Source organism: Oculina patagonica, chromosome 4 (genome assembly GCF_052425735.1).
Source record: "Oculina patagonica isolate OP01 chromosome 4, crgOcupat, whole genome shotgun sequence".
Taxonomy (NCBI): domain Eukaryota; kingdom Metazoa; phylum Cnidaria; class Anthozoa; order Scleractinia; family Oculinidae; genus Oculina; species Oculina patagonica.
The window spans coordinates 27,909,506-27,932,887 of NC_135761.1; the positions used below are offsets into that span (position 1 = coordinate 27,909,506).

Here is a 23,382-nt window from a genome sequence, read left to right on the forward strand (position 1 = left end):
ATACCTTACAACAAAAATAAATTTTAATTTCCTTACACTTGAGTACGAGGATCTTCCCATTGAGTAGCTCTTGTGTTGTGGTTGACAAAGTAAACTCGTCCATTGGATTCCACTCTTTTCTCTGTATATACAAGACATAAGCTGAATGTTGTAAGTAGCACTCAGTAATTTTCACTCAAACAACTAGTAATACTTACCCCAGCCAGCTGGGAGGGGTCCAAGGGGATCTGTTTCGGGCACACCGGCAGTCTACAAGACATAAATAAACATACAGTTGAATCCTGATAACTTGAATCCACAGTACGGTAACTCAAACCTCTCGCTAACTTTAAGAACCTTTTGCAATCTGTCTTCAGGTCATTTTCTTACTAATTTTGCCCTCAATAACTCAACCCCCCAATAACTTGAACCTTTTCCGATTTCCCTTGAAGGTTCGAGTTATCAGGATTTAACTGACTGTATGTTTAACATTCTAAAAATTGCTCTGACCTACAATGCAGGTCAAAAGTAGTCGGGACACTTTTTCTTTTAATTATACAATAACACTTGTTTGTTCTACTCTTCTTGTAAAAGAATGGTTTTTCAACACTTTTTGTTCATGTCTAAACTTCCCTTCCCCCAAGCAATGATGACAAAAATATAAAATTTATGTCCTTATCTTGGTGTGTGGAAAGATTGGTTACCATGGCAACAGTATAACCAATTAACCCTTTTTAGACTGAATATTTTTTGTACATGAAATGGTTTCACAGGGCTACAAAACAAAATGCTATTATGCACCTATCAATGTTAAGCCCGGGGGGGGGGGGGGGGATTTTGACATTTTCTATAAAAAAAAATTCAAATTACCCACCCCCGGGAAAAAATAATTGGTCAAAATCCCCACCCGGGAGCAATGAAAGGTGGTCAGATGTCCTTCAAACCTTGTTGCAGGGGATCATATACCACCAAAATCCCTACCCTGAGGCCATCACGAGAAAGAAATTAAAGAAAATAAACATTGAATTCCTAGCTCTATCTCCTATTCTAGCAGCGAAGGCCTGTGACATGGTGGCAAAGATTGAATCGATCCTTCGGAAAAACTTCTGTCTCACGAAATAAAATAAACTTGACAACGTGCCAGATACAGTGTCCACAATTGTCAAAATCATCTTCCAAGCTTTCTTCGTCCTCAAGATCACTTATAGCCTTCAAAACCATGTCTAAAGCTTGGTCAGTATTAAAATAATCTGACGCCATGACTTTCCACAGATGTAAACAAACGTAGAGGGATGAAACCGAAGAGAAATTCTTGAAAGCAAAATGGCCGACGCCATGTTTATGTAATTGGATAACTGCTGTATAGTTTTCCCCGTCACTGCAGCTTCATACAAGCAAAAATTACCTTAGTTTGTAGGAGAGGGAAAAAAATTGTCTCTGAAGGGGTCAAACTCGACCCCACTCGTCCGAAAAGGGTTAAAATGGCCTTACAAAGCTTATATCCCTTAAGCCCTAAACTTTTTTCCTAAAATGATTTAAATATAAACTGGATGTCCCAACACTAATTTGAAGGTGTTGATCAGTGGATACACTTACATGGTTAGGGTAATTGTTTTCAATGTGAACTAGTGGTCACCACATTTAATTTTGTGACGCTTTTAAACATAAACACAACTCCACTTACTGGGAGAAGAAATCTTTGCTGGAAGTTCTGACGTTCTGTGTTGAGTAAAGCTCTGTTCTGCATCTGCCAGTTCTCAAAGTTTCTGACCGTTTCTGCTGTTGGTCGTTGCCATGTGGTTGTTCTTGTGTTGTGATCAACATAATATGTTCTTCCTCGTGAGTCAGTTCTCCGTTCCCACCTGAAAAGTAATTTGTATTTTCTTGTTTTATTCACAGCTTCATGTGATGAACAACACTTACAGATGACAAAGTTCTCTTTTGAGAAGTTTTGAGCCAAGTACAAAAGTTTGCTTTTTCACATTTTTCATTGTGTCAAGTTCAGTTTACAAACAGCTCATAGCACAGTCTGCAGGAAACTTGGCATCACAAGTTGAGCAAAATGGCTTTAATTATTATAATCATAATTAAATAATAAAAATATGATAAAGAACAATAAATGTGAATAAATGGAAAGAAGCTGATTATTACCCTGGTGGTAGAGGCTGAGGTCTTTCCCAGGCAGTTGTGCGTGTATTGTGATCTACATAGTATATCCTGCTATGAGGATCCACACGCTGCTCCCACCTAAAACACAACAACATGCTATGTTATGTATGTCCTTAGAAGGAAAATGAAACTGATTTGACTTAGCTGTAATTTGCTGTTATTTGCCAATGCTAGCATATATGTTTTGCTCTAGGTTTCAGGGATGTAGCTAAGAAAGCACTAAGCCGGCTCATCAACAAGCCCAGCTGGCTTTTCTGGCCTTGGCAGCTCTAAAAGTTTACCCAAGCCTTTGTTTTCATGTGAATTTTCAGCTGGATTTAAGTTCTTTTTCAGCCGGTTAAATTAGCCGGCAGCCGGCCCTTAGCGACATCCCTGAGGTTTCAACTGGAACATGAAGCATAACCATTATTCTTGCAGCAGACCATTTTTAAAAAAAATCTGTAAGATTATTTATTGATAATGCATTTATATAGCGCATTTTCCATATGGGTATGTTCAAATGCGCTTAACACATATTGTAATTTAAGATACAATTGCAAAGGCCAGACCACAACACCGGGAGCTTCGTGCCACTCCCTAAAGCTAGAGAACATCAAAGAGCTTCCTTAAAGTATTTCCAATTTTACACTTCTTAATTCTAGAACAAATTTATTCCTTCATTCATTGACACTTAAGCTCAGAGATAAATCTTACAGTAGCATTTTATGTTACAGTCAAGACTTCAAACTCACTCATAATGACTCACTTTCACAAACAAAATTTAGCCAATACCAGTAGTTAAAATTTACCACATTTCTTTACCATCTCCATACAGAACACTGTAGCTAAGAGGTTAAAGCATCTGACTGGACTCAATTCCCTTCAGGGCCTTTTTCCTTTGCCACAAGCCCACAGTAAATTCTATTAACATCTTTCTCATAAAAAGAAAGATGTATGTCAAGTGCTTACACTATGAGAATACGAAGTGACAATCCATAACCTACCCAGGAGGCAGTGGTTCCTCATTCCCTTGTCTCTGTCTTGATGAGGAAGCATTAGAACTGTTTACAGCTGAAAATTGAAAAGTGCTCTGTTAATGCCTCATTCAACAGTTAAAAGCTACACATCATGCAAAATGGATAGTTCATGGACATTTAGAATAAAAGCTTAGTGTAAAAGGTACCAGGATCCATTTTGGGGTATTTTTATAATCCCAAAATGATACTACACTTGTACACCTACTCAGAAACAGCCATGCCCCAGAAATAAGAGAATGATATTGTGAATTTCATTCTCCCCCCTTTTTTTGCATGTAAGCTTTACTTGTCGCTCAAATATTTAACTAATTTAATGCTTTATTGTTTACAAGTGTTATGTAATTTAAGGAAAACAGTGTAATAAGTGATATATTACAAGTGTAAATTGTATATATAATAAGCCAAACATCACATGTAAATACTGAGTAGTATGTAGTAAGTGTGGGAGGCGCGGTGGCCTAATGGTTAGCGCGCTCGACTCCGAGTCGAACGGCCCGGGTTCGAGGCCTGGCCGGGGGCCTGCGTTGTGTTCTTGGGCAAGACACTTTACTCTCACAGTGCCTCTCTCCACCCAGGTGTATAAATGGTACCGGCGAATTTACTGCTGGGGGATAACCCTGCGATGGACTAGCATCCCATCCAGGGGGGAGTAGCAATACTCCTAGTCGCTTAATGCTAATGCCGGCTGTATGGGCCTCATGGCTCGGAGACAGACTTTACTTTATGTAGTAAGTAACTGTTGTTAGTGTATTAGTAGTGTAAGTAGTGTTCTTGTTATTGTAAGCAGTGTGCTTTTTTCATTCAATAAAAAAAATTGTGAATTTCATGGACAAGCAGTTCCTGCAGTGTTCTTTCTTTGAAAAGGTACCATAATATATAGCATTGTAAACATTTGAATTAAAGTATACCATGGTGGTACCAAAATGTGACTTTCAACAAACATGGACTCATCAAATTCATAAATTCACCCAGGCTGGGTTTGGAAGTCAGCATCAACAGCCAATTTTACCACCATACATGACAATAACATGCATTTTATTTTATTTGCATCTTTCTGTGTCAGAAAGATGCATTGGTGTACAAGTCACAATTTCTAACGATGTCTGACTTTACCCTTGTATATTTTGTAAATAAGAATAAATATGACTGTAATAATCATACAGATGTATTCTTCATTATCTAATCAAGTTGCATTACTGTTTGTTTAAATGCTCGTTTGCTTGGTTAAAATGTAAAAACAAGACAAAGTTAGTTCACTCACCAAAATTCTTTACATGCCGCGTAACATTTTCGTTTACAAACGACACACTTTCGTCATCGTTTGTAACGTTTTTATCGTTTGAAACGCTTCCAACTTGCTTTTGCCAAACCAGCGTTTAGCGTTTGTGCAACGTTTTGGTATCGTTCGTTTCTGTCGTTCAAATCATTCGCTTATATGGTTTGAAACGTTCGTTGCTATGGTTTGAATCGTTCGTTTTATAATTATATGGTTTGAATCGTTTGGTCTGTTTGGTTTATTTGTAGTTTGAATCGTTTCTTTCTTTCGGTTTGGTAAATGTTGTTTTCAAATGTGGATTTGATTTATAACAATTGTTTAACTGATCGTTTGAGACAAAATTCAATAACTTTGGTGATTTTATCTGAAAAGGTTGTGATTTTAAAAGGACAGCTTTGAACAGAGACGAAGCGTAATTTGGCAGTGTCTGCTAAATATACACGAGTTCCACACGAATAATTAAGTCTTGTGTTCTAGCGCACAAAGAATCAATATTAATTTTATTGCATCCAAAAGCAAATTTGACATTGTTTGAATAACTTTTTTGGATCCAAAAACATTTTGCATTCTATTTTGTCTTTGTTAATTCTTAGTTGGAAGCCATTGACAAATTTGCATTTCGGTGGAAATTTGATATTGTTTCATTTATATTGGGAAATTTTATTATCGATTGTTTTCTATCTAAAATTTCTTATGCAACTATCGATTTTTCATCAGAAAATATTTATCTAACCATTTTTCATGCATACCAGCACGTGAACTAAACCTCGATTCATACGCGTCGGAGCGAAATGTCTTATCTACAGTAGTTATCTCATCTTGTTCTCGCAATTTTCGAGTAATTTGACTCAAATTTTCCCCCAAAAATGTAAGTTTATCATTCATTTTCTTTCATAAAGTAAAAATTTATTCGCAGTGTACGTGTTCTTGCGAACGGGTTCCGAAAATTAAACCTTGTTATTCTAGCACGTTCTCGTAGGATGCTATTTTGAGCATCACAACGATAGAAACGATTGAAACCAAAGTTCATAAACGATTGCAACGAAAGATAAAAACCATTGAAACCATTGGCAAAAACCATTGAAACGACAAAAACGATGGAAACGAACGACACAAACCATTGAAACGCTGAACGCAAACGCTGGATTGAAATGTGATCACCCAACCAAAACTTTACGTAATTTTTTTTCAATGTAACGCTAGAAAATCAGTTCTTTCTCTGAATCTGAAGAAATTTGATAAGAAGTACGCCTTTGATTGGATTCTACAACTTATGTGCACTTCAGTTTTCAAGATTTTTGTGTCTAATTTTTAGTTGAAGCAGAAATAATCACGAAAATGTCTTTTGCGTTCACTCCTGTTTTCGCTGTAATTTTCGAGTACGATGTTTTAATTTTGTTGTAAATTCTATTTTAAATAAGTGGATTTTCTGCCACTTTCTTATCACCAGGTAAATGCACATGAAATTTACTTTACTTTTATGTTGTTAGATTATTGATTGTCCGTGAATTTTGCATTCTAGCTCGTTATTTAGCGTTACATATTTTGTTACGCTGTTGTACGCCAACACCGTGCGCATGGCCATATTCATATTAAGACTACAGTGTGTTAATCAAATCAATTTTAATTATTCTTGGTTTTCATGTCATAAAATTCTGAAATCAAAATTCACTAGGCCTACTAAATTTTCGTTGTCATTAGACGTAAGATAAACTTAAAATATATCTTTTTGCAAATTTCCAGATCGAAAGTGTCATTCGTTTTTTAAACAGAGCATTTTGAATATTTCAGTTCTTTGTCGTACAGTATGTGACATCAAGCTGAGCGCCGTGACAAAGCTGTTTTGTTTGAAAAAAAGCCTTTCCTTTTCATATTCAGCAGATTGAACATTTCAGATACATGTATTATAAGTGGTGTTTATGTGAAACTGTACTAGCTCATGAGCCAAAGAATGCCGCTGTTGTAAACAGAATTGAGTTCCAGATGGTTTCTCTGACATCACGGCAGCCATATTTGTGTCCCTCGGAAGGACACAGTTATGACATCCAGGCGCGTAGCTGAGGTTTTTGGAAGGGTGTTCGTATTGACAGGAATATTTATTAGGGGGTTATTAATGCGAGTGCCGAAGGCGCGAGCCTCTAGGGGGGTCTGGGGGCATGTGCCCCAGAATATTTTGAAATCTAGAGGCCTGGAAATGCTATTTTCAGCATTGTGCACGTCAATATTTCAAACTCGATGGAGTGTAAAATAACAGGTATTTTTAGTGATAACAACAATATTTCCGGCGTTTTGTTAACTTGATACATTTACATACCGGCTTAGTACACTAAACGTTTTACAAAAGCTTGATGTGTGCTGCAAAGGCATCTCAGGGTAAAAGCCTAAGCCCCCCACCCCTCGGTTCCACCGTCAATGTACTAAAAGCAGCGTCAAAGCATCGATATGCACTAAATACACGTATCACCTGGGTCCCCCGAAACTTTATTCCCCGCCTTTCGTCTATTGATACTCCATTTATCAAATTCCGAACGCCTGTCAAGGAAATATTTTTCAACGATGGGATTATTTTTACTACATATAATACTAGGTCACTAGGATATATTGAGGCCACTTACTAACTAATTCACTACAGGACTATTCGTAAAGCAAACTTGACAATTGCATCATCCTCGGGTGAAGGCCTTGAAATAGATTGATAATTTCGTCCAGATCGACAGGCATACTGATACTTGATATGCATGAGAGCCAGTGAGGAGAGCCCATTCTCCTTACAATTTAATACTTTCCCCATACTTTTAGCGTTTTCTTGCAGGGTAATGTAAACGCTGCGACACTGCGACGTTTCCCATTCCCCCACTATTTGCTAAAAGCTGAAAATCAACAGTTTGTGTTTTCAGTCCTCCATTATTGACCTCCAAAGGGGGTTCGTTCGAACCCCTCGAACCCCCCCCCCCCTCCTACGCGCCTGGCATCTCCATACTAAGCTTTATAAATTTGCGTGGAAAGGTTCGGCAAAAACTCACGAACGGTACACCGTACAGACCTGAAACTTGGACAAATTGTTTACCTATTTATCGTCTATAATATTTGAAATTCATAGCTTCTGTAGTTGAATGGTTTCGAATTTATTTTTTGATTGCGTGACAGTGAAAACCAGCAATTGTAACTTAAGCATAATTTTAGAGATTTTAAGTCTTTGTAATTAGATTATTTAGATTAATTAGTCGTATATCAAATTGCAATTTTTTTAAAATAGAGGGCCACAGGTTTATCAGAATTTTTTCTGTTATGTGCTACCCTCTCTAATTAAAGTTGTCTATTTATCTATCTAGGGTTGGAAATTAGCGCTTGCCCACTCGCCACTGTGTTTGCTGCTGTAATACAACTCAAAGGCTAAGTAAGTTAACTTGAAGAGTAGCTAGCAAAAAGTTGTAACAAACTGGTAAGAAAATGGCAGACAACAGGGCTGTTGTCTATTTGATGTTCTATGTCAATGTGCACATGCAAAAGTTTACACCTTTTGCTTTAGTGCTTTTTTGCCACATGCAACTCCCTAGCATTTCAATGGTCTAGTTTCTTCTAAACTACCTTGAAAATCAGAAAACAACACACGATATTGGAGTTTAGAACTGAGAATCTGAAAACCTGGAAAAAGAAAGAATGTAAAAATATCAAGAATCCAATGTAAGGTATATCAGATTACGATCTGTTCTATGACTAAGCAGTTATTTGAAAGTAAATTTACCTGGAGGCGGCTGGCCAGGAGGTGGCTGAGGAACTGATGGAGTGGAAGCAGAAACATTACTTCTGGCATTAACCCCAGGAGAGGAACTATGAGAAGTATTAACAGCTGCTGCAGTAGTTGCTAATGCTCCAGTACTGACAGGTCTCTGTCTGCCTGACGACTGCCTACTGTGTCTCCTTTGCACATCACCGTCACTCGGTCGCCTGAAACACAAACCAACAGGCAATCGATACCAGCCATGGCTAAATATAAATGCAATAGCAAATAAATTCATTATCAGCTCCTGACATTCTCAAGAAAGAGAAATTTCTTACTGCTGTGACGGTCGTGAGGGAGTGTTGGCATTAGTTGACTGTCGTGATGGCGTGTTGCCATTAGTTGACTGTCGTGATGGTGTGTTGCCATTAGTTGACTGCCGTGATGGTGTGTTGCCATTAGTTGAGGTTGTCCTTGAGCCGGGTGTTACCACTGGACCATTAGCTACAGGAGTTGGTGTTTGTGAAGGTGGCCTTCGGGGAAAGTGTCTCATATTCACACTCATCCCATCAAGTAGAACCTCCAGTACTCCTGTCTGACAAGGAGCACCATTCTTGTCCAGGATAATATTCACTTTTAAATTATGATTGTTTACTGCACAAACAAGAACAAAAAATTAAATAGTTAAGTGCAAAAAAAATCTAATTCTTCATTCAATCTTCAACTCAGCTCACTTGGTCTAGTAGTTCACACACAAAATATTTTTTTTTCCGAAAAGTGAAAATAATTTGATTTTGCATTTGTTAATCAAAGATATAGTTGACCGTTATTTTGTCCACTTGGTCTGGACAAAAAATATTTAACCCATTGACTCCTGGAGATTTTCCAAAAAACACATTTTTTAGATGTTTTTGACCTTTTAAGGTCTATTATAAGCTAAAATAGCTCCAAATCACTCAAAACGGCCCTTGAAACGCAAAATGCATCCTTGTTTTTCACCAGAATCATGTTTAGCAACTTTTTAGCTTGTGCACGTGCACGATAAACCATCCTACCACTTTAGGCTTTTCGTTTTTTTTTTTGCTTTTCCTTTTTCTCTTCTTCCTTTCTTTTTGCTGCAGTGTTTGGCCTTCTACCAGGCTTCTTTCTAGTAAAAGAATTTCCACGAAAGCGCAAACAAGGCAAGAACTACTTACCATGGACAAGCAAAGGGTGGAAAGGGAAAATTTTCCTCTGAGTTTTTCACTAAAATTTTGAAGCGTTTTGGTGCATACTTCAAGCTCCATCAATCTAATCGTGCTGGTTTAGGTATCGTTGGAAAGGTCTTGTTCTGCTTCACAATTTGAGCATAGATGTCGCCTTTCTGGGTGAAAGGTAATGACGTCACAAGCGGGACAAATGCCCGGATCCTTAATGGCCTGTTTAGGCTGGTTCAGGAGTCAATGGGTTATTCCAGAAAAAATCCACACACCCCCGACAGATGTGGTCGTTTTTTAACCCCCCTCTCACCTGGATTTCCTGAAGCACAAGACCCCCCCTCCTGTCTCGATTTCCAAGACCAAAGACCCCCCCCCCCTCCCGCCTGGATTTCCAGAAAAAATTATTATGCTTAACTTTAATTAAATTTTAATAGAAAATATGCACAATCACGTCTAGAAGATGTTTTGTTTAATTTCTAAAGCATCAGCTAATATTAAGCTAAGAATTCTATCGCATGGAACTAAAAGAAGAAAGGAGCAAAAATACGAAAAAGTGAACGAGTGTTTACATTCTTTGCTCATTAAAATCAGTTGCCCTTTATTCTACTCTGCGCGAGATATGGTCCTAAAGTAATATGATTACTGTAGTAAAAAATATGATAAAAGAGTCAAATAGTCATTCCTCTTCGCCTGCTTTTCGAGACATAAGGTCAGTCCTGTCCACTGAAGATCGAGAACTTCTAAATCAAAATCTTTCGAATAACAAAAGTCTAAACTTCTTTATCGCGCTGGGTCTGGGTACGAGTAGAAATGTGTCAGGTGAGTAGAAATGTGTCAGGCGTTGAAATCACGATCTTCGTTGCAACTAAGGATGGGCTGATACAGGTCTTTTAAAACGATACGATATCGATATGATATTTGACTTTTTTCTCGATATCAATATCGATATCAATATTATGACATCAATTCTGTACTGACATCATTGGTATGTCACGTGATTCGCCTGACCATACAAAGGACAGTCATGGCATTATAAATATGAGCCAGGAATGTTGATTTTTGGTCTTTTTGTTTCACTGTGGACTAGATCAAGTCAAGGCAATAGAAAAATCCAAATATTGACAAGAAAATCAACAATTATATTTGTTTGCGCAAAAGTGCATTTTTAAACCTCAGGTGTTGATCAGAAGACCGCAGGCTCAGGTCACGTGTGCAGTATCGAAAACGTATCGAAAGTGCGATATTTTTCGAAAGTATCGATACTTTTCATAATTGTCAAAATATCGATGTATCGAATATTTGGCATTGAGTATCGGCCCATCCTTAGTTGCAACAACATTGTGAGATCTTTTGATGGGTTCTCTTTAATTTTGTATCTTATTTTAATGTTTTCTGCTATAATAGGACCTGTGAAGGAACTTAGATTATCATTTATGTCAGGTGAGAAATATATGAACAAAAATATAATCTACTTTTTCAGGATCTGAGGGCGCTGAAGTGTCACCGAACTAAATGTTCGAAGTGCTTGAATTATCGGTTGAAATGACCCCTGCAGAAGACTTTTTGAAGTTCAACCCCCCTCCCGCCTGGATTTCCAGAGCCTTTTACTTCCCCCCCTCCCGCGAGAATTGCCAGAATCCCATCAGTTGGGGGGGGGGGGTGTGGATTTTTTCTGGAACACCCAATGGGTTAAATTAACATTTTAATAACCTGTCATATCAGGGATTATCCAATACTCTTTGTCAATGATTGCCCCCTGAGAGACAACATGGTTAATTTGCATTATAATATGTGACCCTCCACGGGAAAATAGGTAAAAAGGTGATGACACGGGCACGCATGCCCTGACACGGCACGCTCATCGTGACATTTGACACGGATATGCGCATATTTAATAAGCGAAACAATGGGTGTCACGGTAGCTTTTGTTTGGCACGACTTTAACACGCTAAGCTTTTGTTTAAGTTAGTGTGTTCAATGTCACGCTAAGCGTGCGATATAACACGGTAAAATCGTGCGATGGCACGGCTGGGCTTAGTAAAGCAATAATAGAAGATCAAAACATCGTCGCAGTCTCGCATAACAGCTTTACTATCGGATGAGACAAGCATGTTCGCATCGGTTTACTATTATTAATAATCTCCACCGAACTAGTAAATACTAAAAGGTGTGTTGCATAAATAAACATGAAAAGAAAACCAAGAAGCGACTAACATTATTATCTGATGAAAATAACTGTTTATAAAACTGATAAGCAAGAAAAGGGAATTTTTAAGTTAAATAACGTAACTTACTAGTTCCGCGGAGCGTAAGCTCGCGAACGATCGTTCTTATGCTCGAGCGAAAACGGGCCGTTTTGTATTTAAATTAAACTTCATCGAAGGAAGAAAAATCTTTTATATGTATAAAACGAAGAGCGTAGAACAAAGAGCTTTTCTGCAACGTGGAAAGCTCTTTGTTCGTACGGGAAAGCTTCCTTCAGTCACGATCCTTCGCTGGGCCAAATAAAAACCAACTTTTTTATTTCACACAAAAGTGCTTGCAGTCGATCAGATAGCGTTTTGTTGACATTTGATTCCTTATTTGGTCAAGGATTTCGTGCTCTGCAAAATGTTTAGTTCCCGACGTCTGTAAACAGTATTAGTGTTTTAGATCGAAAAGAGCGATTTTGCTGTACGTTTCACACAGAGCAAAAATCATAAAATGGCTTCAAAAGCTAGAGCAAAAGCCTGCAGCCACTAACAGCGAGTTATTCGATCAATATTAGCCGAGACGTTTTCGAATCAAATTAACAAAAGTGAGACATGTGAGTCATTCACTTATTTACGGCGGCGGCACTTTTGGTTATCACGAAGTTCACCTTAGTTTCATGTAAAAATATGAAAGTTATTTTCTTTGAATATGTGAAAAATACGTCTCGGATATCCGTTCTTTTATTAAGCCAAACGGTTTCCCTTGAATTACATTTAGAAACGGTGGTCGTGCAAAGTTACGTTTCAACACTACTGTCAGCATGTCTCGCTTTTGGAAACAGTGGAATCTCTGAAAATGTCGGTGGTGTATTTTCATGGAAACCATGTGAGGGATTAAAATATTTCGCTCGAGAAACACGAGTTTTAGAAGTAGAATCTACAAACAATGGTCTTAAAGGCGCATACGAATAAACTGTTCAAAATGTCTTCACGGAACTTTCGACGAGCCGCCCGGTAGGTAAGTGAAAACACTCAGCGAGTTAGTAGTCTAGTATGCATTTCGACACAGTAAATAGTTCACTTGCTTAGTGTGTTATTTTGCTCGCTTAGCGTGTCATTTCGCTCGCTAAGCGTGTCATTTGGTCGCTGTTTTTGTTTTGCAAATGCTGACACACTTCTTTGTTAGATTGAACACGCTCCTTTGTTTTTTCCGTGCCATTTAAAACAAAAGAAAATTTTAATGATTTGTGCGTTCTGACACGGTGCTTGCGTGTCAACAGAATTTTCCTTTGTTTAGCATGTCAAATTAGCGTGCCCGTGTCATCACCATTTTACCTGTTTTCCCGTGGAGGGTCACATATGAAAGCAATCACAGCAGTTATTAGTGAATATGGTCTATTCTTACAACAATACATACATTTTCCATGACTTGAATGCAGGACATCATTGAGCTCAATCTTTGCACATCCTAAGGGCACATCGCTCTTGAGGGAAAATTTATTGTTAACTTCCAGTTCCAAAATGCTATATGGCGTCACAAGGCTGTGAAAAACATCAAAATAATGAACGTGAGGTAACACTTGAAATAAGGCCTAACTCAGACAGAATTCTTGAACATTGGTTTATTGGTTTAAATGTTGTAGTTTTACATAATGTTACTGTAAAATACAAAGTTCAGGTCAAAATGATTTAAACTTCTGTTTGATTTGTATTTTTCTTTGTTCCAGACTACTATTTTATTACCATAGTCCTTTTTAAAAGACAGGTAAAAAATCAAATCAATTTAGTTTAAAATCATTTTGAGCTAAAATTCATTTTTAAACTGCAAAAACATATAAGAAATAATAAAATCTTTTAATATCTTTTTTCTAAAAGCGTGTTGTCTTAAAGTAAACTACCACAAACTATATATCAATAGGAAGATAAAGAACTGAAGAATTTGATGGTTGGCAGTCATTCTTGAGAAGAAAGAGGGCGGTATAGAGAAAACGACCAAGTGTCATTTTGCCGAATTAATCTTGTATCAAACACAACCACTATTGAAAAAGTACTGCACAATGTTAATCAGCAAGCATCAATCTCTCAAAGCGTGTCAGGCTTTTTCTTAATTCTTATTGGTTATCTTTTTATAGACCCATAAAGTTTACCTATCGAATAATCTGCTGACCCTGTTGCAATTTGCAGCCATCACAAGAGAAATATCCATGATAGAGGAGATCCCTGACATGCTTTTGTTCTTTTATGCTTTGCAAATGTTCTGGCCAAATTTGGTTTGAATCTGCCAAATCTACATACCGCATTAATGCATTCAAAGAGATGGTTTTCATGCGAGAAACGATTGTGAGTTTTGGCCATTTTAAGATTTGTAAACATGTAATGCCTTTATGTCAACAGGATATGCCACTAGTCAATGAAATGATGGCACCTCCACTGTTTGCAGAGAGCGACACAATCTTTGCAGGAATTCAAAGGCAATAATAGTGTGACAGTCAAATATGTTCTTTTTGCTAAACTTCAGCGTGCGAGAGAAATGGACAAACCAAGAAATTTATGTGGGGGAGGAAAATGAAGTAGAAATGGGTAGTTTGATTTGTTTGAGGGATCCTTTATCACTGTTAGCCAACATTCTGCTCTTGTTTTCTTCTTAGGTCCTGGCTTCAATTTTTTCGCTGTCCAAGAACTTTTCTCCATATTTTAAACTCATTTTACGACCTCAATAACGTCAGTAACCAGAAATGAAGAGGGACAAAACAAAGAGCAATATCAGCAATGGAAGAGAGAGCAAAATAACATATAATCAAAAAAATGCTAATGAGGTCCAGAGCTGTCAGAAGAGGCTGTTTCATAAAAAAACGTCACTGGGGAGTCAGGATTATGACATCTATCTGTGTTACTGAATTTTATTTAAAAAGCCTTTTTTTCGAAATAACTTGCACACGTTTTAAGATTTTACTCTCATTTTGGGGGATATGTGTTAGATTTATAGTAAACTTTATATTTTAGTCCAAAAAAACTTTCTTGACAAAAGTGGCGATTGGAAGGTATTGTGTAACCTTAAGAAGAGCCTTAAGGAGGCTCGATGCAGTTTTTTTAGCCGAAGGGTGGTTGTATTGAAAATTAAAATTATCAAGGAAGCCAATGCTCGATGTTTGCCAAAATACACCATAATGATCAAATATGACCAAATTTTTATTTTTTACCCGTCACTTTATCACAAAGGTTACCATAGCAACCACTGACGTTTTCTTTTGTTCTCAAACAAGCTTGATTTTCTCGAAATCTAGATTGACTCTTGGTATTCATTTTTTGATATGTTCAAGTATAGTAGATTTACTACCTGTACACAAAATTTTAAGAAAATCTGTAAGAGCGTTTTCAAGTAAATCAAGAATAAAGTTTATGTTAATTCCTCATAATTTCCTACAATTGGCAGTCGATATATTTTAAAAAATTAAAGCAAAAACTCTTTCGCTTTTAGTAAATGGTCTTTAATGGAGTAAGTATTCATATTTCAGTGAGAGACTGCGCTCAAATAATACGAAACAATTTAAAAGCGCCTATTTTAGATTAAAACGGGGTTTTTCTGAAAATTTCATTCTTGATTTACTTGAAAATGCTCTTACAGATTTTTCTAAAATTTTGTCAAGAGTTAGTCAATCTACTAAACTTTAACATATAAAAAAATAAACAACAAGAGTCAATCTAGATTTTGAGAAAATCAAGCTTGTTTGAGAACAAAAGAAACGGTCAGTGGTTGCTATGGTAACCTTTCTGACAAAATGACTGGTAAAAAATTAAAATTTGGTCATATTTGATCATTATGGTGTATTTTGGCAAAAATTGAACATTGGCTTGCCAGAGAATTTTAATTTCAAAACAACCACCCTTCGGCTAAAAAAACTACATCGAACCTCCTTAAGAAGAGCATCACTACATTGAAATTTAAGAAGAACATCACTACAGTGACTGTATTGCTTACATTGTAAACTCCTCTTCCCACACTGGTTCCCATGTCTTACGAGCTGGTTCTGTTTTCTTTGATGGTTGTTTCCCATCAACAACAAGTTTTACATAAGGGTCTCCTTTAGCTATAACAAATATATAAAATATAACATCTATCAAAATAGAACTGACAATAGATTTTCGCTAAAGCTTTGCCTATTAATTGTTTATCCTAAGAGAACTTTACTTTTGTTATAAAAAGAGGGGTCCCGGTATTCGTAAAGAGCAGGAAGGCCTTAATATACGTATACACTGTAATTCGGACCTTACACTATCAGCAATAATAATATCAGGAGTACTGGCTAAGTTCACATTTCCGTTTATTTTTTATTTTTTCTACAATAGAAATTCAAATGAGGCTTAGCGCACGCTATTGCCTGCCACGCGCGATTTACCAAAATATTTACTCTTTGTTCACAATTTTCTCGCTTCTCTGTAAGCCTCCCGTTATATAATTAGTAGAAAAGATTGTTTATTTACTGTACTTTCAAAGCCCATATTTTCAATTTACCGTGACTTACACACGCGGAGTAAACAACGGAATTAAGTTAGTGATCATGCCAAATTTTCATGCACTTCCGTTACATGAGAACGAAATCGGATAAGAAATCTGCAGTTATAACGTTCACAACGTGTCGTGCGTTTGGTTCATATGGTTTGTTTGCAGCAAACCCCGCTCGCATCGTTCTCATCGTGCATTTCTTTCCTTTCATGCGTGTCACTGAATCAAGCGTATCGTTTCTATGGTTTTGTTCGTGTCTTTCGTGTAAAGAAATAATTCAACTCAAACACAGGCTTCTTTTAGTTTAGTACGCTAAAAACAAGTTATTTAAAAGCTTTTGATTTTGCATTCTGCAGTCCCAAAAATATAAAAGGTTCATTAAATTACCATTGAGCCATACTTTTTAATTCACTGCATTTCTAAGATACCAAAAACAGAATAACAGAAACGATTTTATTTACAAACATCGCGGCTTTACTGAGCTGGCCATGCGATCGGCCTTGAAGCTTTGTTAGTTTTCGTCGTTAGCGGTCGGCCGGATGATACTACACAGCACTAAAACTTATCCTTCCCTTAAATCTTATCTTTATTTATGGCTATTTTTCGTTCTTAATACGCATTTAACCAATGCAAATTTCAGTTGAAATGTGATCTTGGCACGAACGTGACATGGCACGTCGCCAAAGCACGTCGTGGAATATTTTTATGCATTTTGGCGAGTGCTCGATTGCCAGTTTTCCTCCATATGAATTAAACTACAATTTAAAAACTTGCATTAATCATGGCAGGGGTCTTTGGGGATTTTTAACTTTGGTTTGTCAACCAAATTCTCCAGTGTCTTATCTCCGCCGAGATCTAGGATCGAGACCAGTTGGGTGATTTATCAGCGTATCGGATTTCATTTTTGCATTCGCTCTGCACGGCCGCTCGCTCGTGTTTTTGTAAATCGTTTTTGGTTTGCTTATGTTCCTAACATAAAACAACGCCTTATTGATCAAATAAGTCGAGACAGTTTTGGTAATTCAAATGATTGGTAAGTTAGGTTGAAAGACAAGCTTCCTAATTTAAATTCAACGTAGACAGCGGCGGCATTTTCGAAAGCAACTTTGCATCGAACAAGGTCAACAATGCGAGTCTATTTTTACCCACACCATGCACCATTTAAACGATAGACTCTATTCGCACATTCTCACAACAGAACTAGACACGCTTGAAACATTCCAAACGATTCACACGGTGAACACGCAAACGCTCCAAACCATACGCACGATCTGCGTGTTGTAAACCAAAAATTGTCTTTTCGCAAATGATCACCAAAAATTCAACACATGTAATGCTGGATTTCGCTTCCTCGTACAAATGTAATGAAACAATACAAGTTAAAAATGGAGGAGTATAATGTCCAGTTTATGTGCACTTTGAAAAAGTAGGTATTGGGATGAAATTGTTGTTTATATCAGTTATTTTCCTATTTCTTTCCAACTGATGCTAACGGGAAATTGAGCATTTTAACGTGATGCATTTTTGTTATTTCTTTGTTAGTCGACAACTTGAATTATTTTTTATCTAGTTATTTGTAAGTAAGATGCACATAGATTTTAGTTTTTATTGCTGTTTTCAAAGTTTTCATTCTCTCACTGGATTTCATATTCTACAAGGTTTTCTAGCATTACACTTTTTTGTAACGGTGGTGACAGGCAATAGCGTGCGCTAAGCCGATTTCATGAATATTCATTTTATACAAAGAAGGTGATTGCTAGACTCGGAAAAATAAAAAAAATGATAGGTCCTGGTACTCATTTACAAGAAGAAAACAATTTTTCTCTTTTGCGGGCCACGCTGTATAGAAAAAGCTACTATTTTCTTAATGTGCACATGTATGCTAATCACGCCTAAAATTATGCACAGTACGGGATGCACAATGCAATACTGAGGAATTACCTTAAACAAAATGCACATAATGTATGTCTTGGGTCTAAAGCAAATTATAAATGTCTGGAGTTTATTTCACTTGGTGGAACACACTTACTGAACCATCCTGACTGTTCTTTGAGTGAGGCTTTAAGGACTACGAAAAAAATAACATCAACCCTGCACTGTTGGTACTAATGGCTGTACAGTTTTAGTTACAAACCCACAATAATCAATAATAATTGTGCACATTGTGTTGTTCCAGAAAATATCCATACCCTCACCAAGGCGGGAATTGGAAATTCTAGAGGGGTAGGGGTGGGGGGTGGGGTGGGGGTCATGGGCCAAGGAAATTCTGAAGAGGAGGGGGTTGCCAGTGAAATTACGTATCCAGACGGTCAAGTGTGATGCAGTGCAAACTAGTGTTAAAACCATTCCTTACCTTCTCTACAAATGTTTTACATAGAAAAAATAGCATCCTAGGTTCTTGATACACAATCCTTTTTAAATTTTAAACAGGTTTTCTTCTCCTGAAAGCACACTGAAAGCAAACAGTTTCACAGAAATCCTCCATGTTTGTCCCTGGATGCAGCTGCCATTACTTGTTACTAGTCCCTCAAAACTTGTCATGTGATTTGACTGAAATGCACTGGTGACAAACACTGCTTGTTTCATGTTCAATCGAAGGAGAATCATCCTTGTTTGTGAAAAGTTCATGTTTATTGGCAATGAAAATAGCGTAGAAACTCAACATTATCTTGTTCTTGTTATTTCTGGCTATTTGTAATTTTCCTGTTAAATTTTGCTTTCTCAACAAGCATTTGTAATTTTGTGATTACATTTACAGTGAACGTTATTGACACTTTTCAAATCCATGTCCTGATACATTTGGCAGTTTTCTAAAGCAATCAGAATGAAAGGGGATGGATTGTTATACATTGAGGTAATTTGAAAAGTGGCTACCAAATCTTTTGTCTGTTTACTTTTAAGGAAACTTCTGTATTTGGTCTTTAACAGTACATGTATGTATCAATTGGTTCTTTACCAATAGTCATGTTAACAAGAGAGGCGGCCTTACTGCACACACACACACATGAAGACGCAATACTGGAAATAGGTTTGATAAGTACTTGATATATGTTGTGGTTTAATTTTATCTTTGGTAAAATTTATTTCAAACCAGTTTGATTTTTAGCTCATTCTCCAGAATGAGTAATAGAGTGATACAGATGTTGACGGAAGTCCGCGTGTACAAAAATTGTGTGGACGGAAGTGATACAGATGTTGACGGAAGTGTGTGTGTACAAAAATTGTGTGGACGGAAGTGATACAGATGTTGACGGAAGTGTGCGTGTACAAAAATTGTGTGGACGGAAGTGATACAGATGTTGACGGAAGTCTGCGTGTACAAAAAATGTGTGGACGGAAGTGATACAGTTGACGGAAGTGTGCGTGTACAAAAATTGTGTGGACGGAAGTGATACAGATGTTGACGGAAGTGTGCGTGTACAAAAACTGTGTGGACGGAAGTGATGTACAGATGTTGACGGAAGTCTGCGTGTACAAAAAATGTGTGGACGGAAGTGATACAGATGTTGACGGAAGTGTGCGCGTACAAAAATTGTGTGGACGGAAGTGATACAGATGTTGACGGAAGTCTGCGTGTACAAAAAATGTGTGGACGGAAGTTGTAGAACGGAAGTAATTTTTTATGCTACCCCTGCCCCCTTAGTAACACCAAAAATAACTTTAGTGAAGCTCAGATGCAAATGTGAAAAGAAATGAAATCATTGTATAGTGTAATAAATAAATTAACATCAAATCACATTTTGGAACTTTTAAAAAGGGAAACGTGTATCACAAAGTCGAAATGTTGACAACCTGGGGGTTTATTTTATCATGTGCTGACACACATAATCAAGGTTCATTTTAACGTGCGCTGTTACACGCAATAAAGTTCCGCCAGGCAGCCGGAAGTAAATTTAATTACGCTACCCCTCTCCTATTGTTGAGATTCTACATCTACATTTAATTTGGTCGGTAAAAATCTAGAGATATCACACCAATATTTCTTCATGGAACTTATTTTTAACTTTTACTATGGAGTTACGCTTGCCATATGACGTGTTCTAAATAAACGTTTATAAAGCTCACTGATAAAAACATGACATCCGAGCAGCACGTTTTTGTCTTATGTCACGTCATCTCATTTCCCGTGAGTCACGTCATCCGTTTTACACGACGTGTTCCTGTGCATCTTTCTCTCAAATTTCATTCGCTGCTCAATCCATGAACAATGAGTGTCACTGCCCGGTAGATGCGTGCTGACAGAAAGGTTATTCAAAACGCAATTCAGTAATTTAAAACGCTAACAAATATTCATTTCATTTCTTTTCACATGTGTATCTGAGCTTCGTGGAAGATGTGAACTATTTAGACACTGTCCAACCAGAAGAAAGCTCGTAACTACAATGTCCATAGGCGTACGGGCACCTTCGGACCTGGGGGGGCGGAGACCTTATTGCCCGAAAAAAAAATGGCATGGGTTAAAAGCCAAATAAACAGGCATATGAAATGGTCAACAAAACGTGCGTTGAAATTGTTGTGTACAAACCTTGCCTGCTTGCTCAAAGGAAATGATAGTTCTTTAAATAATCTTGTGGTGTTGCCCGAAGGTGTCAATGCACTGAATCCTTTTTTTCGGAAATATTTTATTTATTCACTTAAGTTTAGCAAAAATAAAAGTATTTTTAGGAGGCAATTTGCATTGTTTTTCCCTCACTTAAAGTTATGTAAAAGCGTGTAAAACATTCAGGGATGAATGGGTTGAAACATTTTGTAAAAAGTTTTGAGCTAGCCCTGAGAACTTAGCATTTGAGTCAAAAGCATTACTTTCATTACATTTGTAACCGTATCACAGCTTTGTTTCAAGGTCTTAAACTGGGTCCACCGAGCGCAAACGCTCAAGCTATGAAAAAGCTGATTGCAACTGAATCAAGCTGAGGGGTCACGCAGAATTTGCGAGAAAAATCGAATATGATTATAGCAATTTGCGAGAGGAAACGAAAGCAGATTAATGAGAAATTTGGACTTTTGAACCACAAAGTTCGTTTTTTTTTTTCAATACGTTTTCTGTTGATATAATTCGTTTTGATTGTAATGTTGAGATTTGTCTGCTTATTTTCTATTTTTTCTCTGGCTTGTTGCCCGAATTCTTAGCATTTTTCCCGAAAAAATTTTGGCACTGGGGGGGGGGGCTGCAGCCCCCCTCGCCCCCCCGCCTCGTACACCTATGACAATGTCCACACGTTTTAGCAGTAAAAACATGTTCTTCAAATATCGAAATTATATTTGTCAAGAAGACGAAAAGCTTTGCAGTTTAATTACACAATAGAAATACCAAACGACTGCGATCCTTCTAAGACCGATTAAAACGATGTATTGGTGAAAAATATTGTGAACAGTGTGAAAGCCCTTTCCGTGTTTAATTGTTATGTAAATATTCTAGCTTTTCTGTCTATGTTGTTGTTGACTTTGTACATTTTCCATCAATAATAGCGCTAAGAAGAGTAAACAAGACTGGATGTCTTCGGATGTCTCGTGTTTGCTGGCACGGAAGAGTAAAGGAATGTGTATGCATGCACAAAACTTGACTGTTTCGCAATTCCTCCCCGCGTACTGATTCTCGACCTAGGATCTTCTCTTCTTATCATTTATATCTTTATTATGCTTATCGTACCGCGATCTGGAAACGAAATACTATTTCTTTTTTAAATAACTGCTTGTGGACTTTTACGTAGCGGGGAATGGGGCCATGTAAAATTACTTCCGGCTGCCTCAATGAACTTGATCGCTTGTGTCAGCGCGTGTTAAAATACGTGAAAATACGTTTAGGGTCCCTAAGGTCTAAACAGCTCGGCACCTTGATTCACGTTGCACCATTTTTAGAAGTTGTGAAATTGTGATTTCATTTCTTTTCACATGCGTATCTCATTTTGACTTTACAGGGGACTGTACTTGACTTAAGTGGACTGTACCAGTACATTTTCATTACCCACCACCACTCCCAACCCCCCCCTTTGCCTCCCCCCCCCCGAAAAAGGCAGAAGAATGAGCTGGCTCTAAGTGCCCTTTGATTATTTCCCTAATGTTTCAGACTATGATTATAATGATTATGAAATGAAAAATAAACTGGTTTGAAAAATTTCAACCAAACATAAAATTCAACCACAACATGTTCCTTTACATGCACCCTTTACTTACTTGTGAATTTCAGTTGTGATAGCTGGCTATAAAAGAAAAAGAAAACGCCATATTGTTACAATAATATTACAGTAAAAGAGTTAATGATAGTAATAATAATATTAGTAGCAATAATAATGGTACAAAATATATTTTATAAGTTCATTAGTTCTTTTTGTCAGTCAGTCACTCATGATCATTAAGCACTTGCTTGATTAATTCTTTTTTTAGTCTTTCATTCATGAACATGAAAATTTTAAAAATGTGTGTCAGCAAGAAAGAAAAAGAATCATATTAAGCTCTTATTAACCAACCAGGAGGTCTGTATGGGAGAAACTTGACCAAGGTCGTAAGTCGGTCTGTGCTCACGACCGGGGTAAATAAGATATTTATAATATGGCCAAACAAGAATGGCAATAAAAAATTTGGACAAAAGATGGTTATGTTCACTAGCAGTTATGGTTTTAATTCCATTTAGTATTTTAGCAGGAAAACTTTACCAAGGTCGTAAGTCGGTCTGTGCTCACGACCGGGGTAAATAAGATATTTATAATGTGGCCAAACAAGGATAGCAATAAAAAATTAGGACAAAAGATGGTTATGTTCACTAGCAGATATGGTTTCAATTCCATTTAGTATTTTAGCAGGAACAAGTCAATGTTTTTTGTATTTTTGTTTGTTACTTTCTCACTGCAAATGTAATCTGCCTAGCTGCCGGTTTAGGTGGGAAAATATCGATTTTAGCCAACCAAATTCTTGAGTTTGGTAGTTCTGCAGTCCTTGGGAGACCAACCATGTAATAAAAGTATAAACTACAAGTATTACATGTGTGTTACCTTGCAGAGCTTGGCTGTACAGGGATGTCAACCATGACACTTCTGTTGTAACTCTACAGACAGCATCAAAAGGATTTAATGTAATTAAAAAATGTGATTGTTAAATGCAGTACAAGTTTAGCTCATCCAATCAACAACAGGCCAACAAAATCTGGTCGTATTAACAAGGTGGGCGTATTTAAAGGGGCATTTAAATTATAATAGAATGTCTATAAACTGAGCTTTACTTCAGATCAAAAGCAAGTGAACATAATAACAAGGAAGTCATATTACCGTTAATAAGCTGCTCATAAGGTAGCATTTGACTATGAGGTAAATTATGTTTCTATTAATAGTA

General features: G+C 37.2%; 1 protein-coding gene across 1 annotated transcript in view; it reads right to left on the reverse strand.

Annotated features, from left to right (window-relative positions):
- The window catches only part of LOC144650059 (E3 ubiquitin-protein ligase Su(dx)-like), a 40,895-nt gene that overhangs the window by 12,896 nt on the left and 4,617 nt on the right, over positions 1 to 23,382 (reverse strand). Inside the window, exons 3-14 of the mRNA XM_078509706.1 lie at positions 23,046 to 23,098; positions 22,231 to 22,256; positions 18,086 to 18,124; positions 15,532 to 15,640; positions 12,970 to 13,094; positions 8,500 to 8,815; positions 8,186 to 8,388; positions 3,132 to 3,198; positions 2,131 to 2,226; positions 1,664 to 1,841; positions 198 to 249; positions 37 to 121 (exon numbers count right to left, since the gene is read on the reverse strand). Coding sequence (XP_078365832.1) covers positions 37 to 121; positions 198 to 249; positions 1,664 to 1,841; positions 2,131 to 2,226; positions 3,132 to 3,198; positions 8,186 to 8,388; positions 8,500 to 8,815; positions 12,970 to 13,094; positions 15,532 to 15,640; positions 18,086 to 18,124; positions 22,231 to 22,256; positions 23,046 to 23,080 — 1,331 coding nt within the window. The 5' untranslated portion in view covers positions 23,081 to 23,098. The remainder of the gene's footprint in view (positions 1 to 36; positions 122 to 197; positions 250 to 1,663; positions 1,842 to 2,130; positions 2,227 to 3,131; positions 3,199 to 8,185; positions 8,389 to 8,499; positions 8,816 to 12,969; positions 13,095 to 15,531; positions 15,641 to 18,085; positions 18,125 to 22,230; positions 22,257 to 23,045; positions 23,099 to 23,382) is intronic.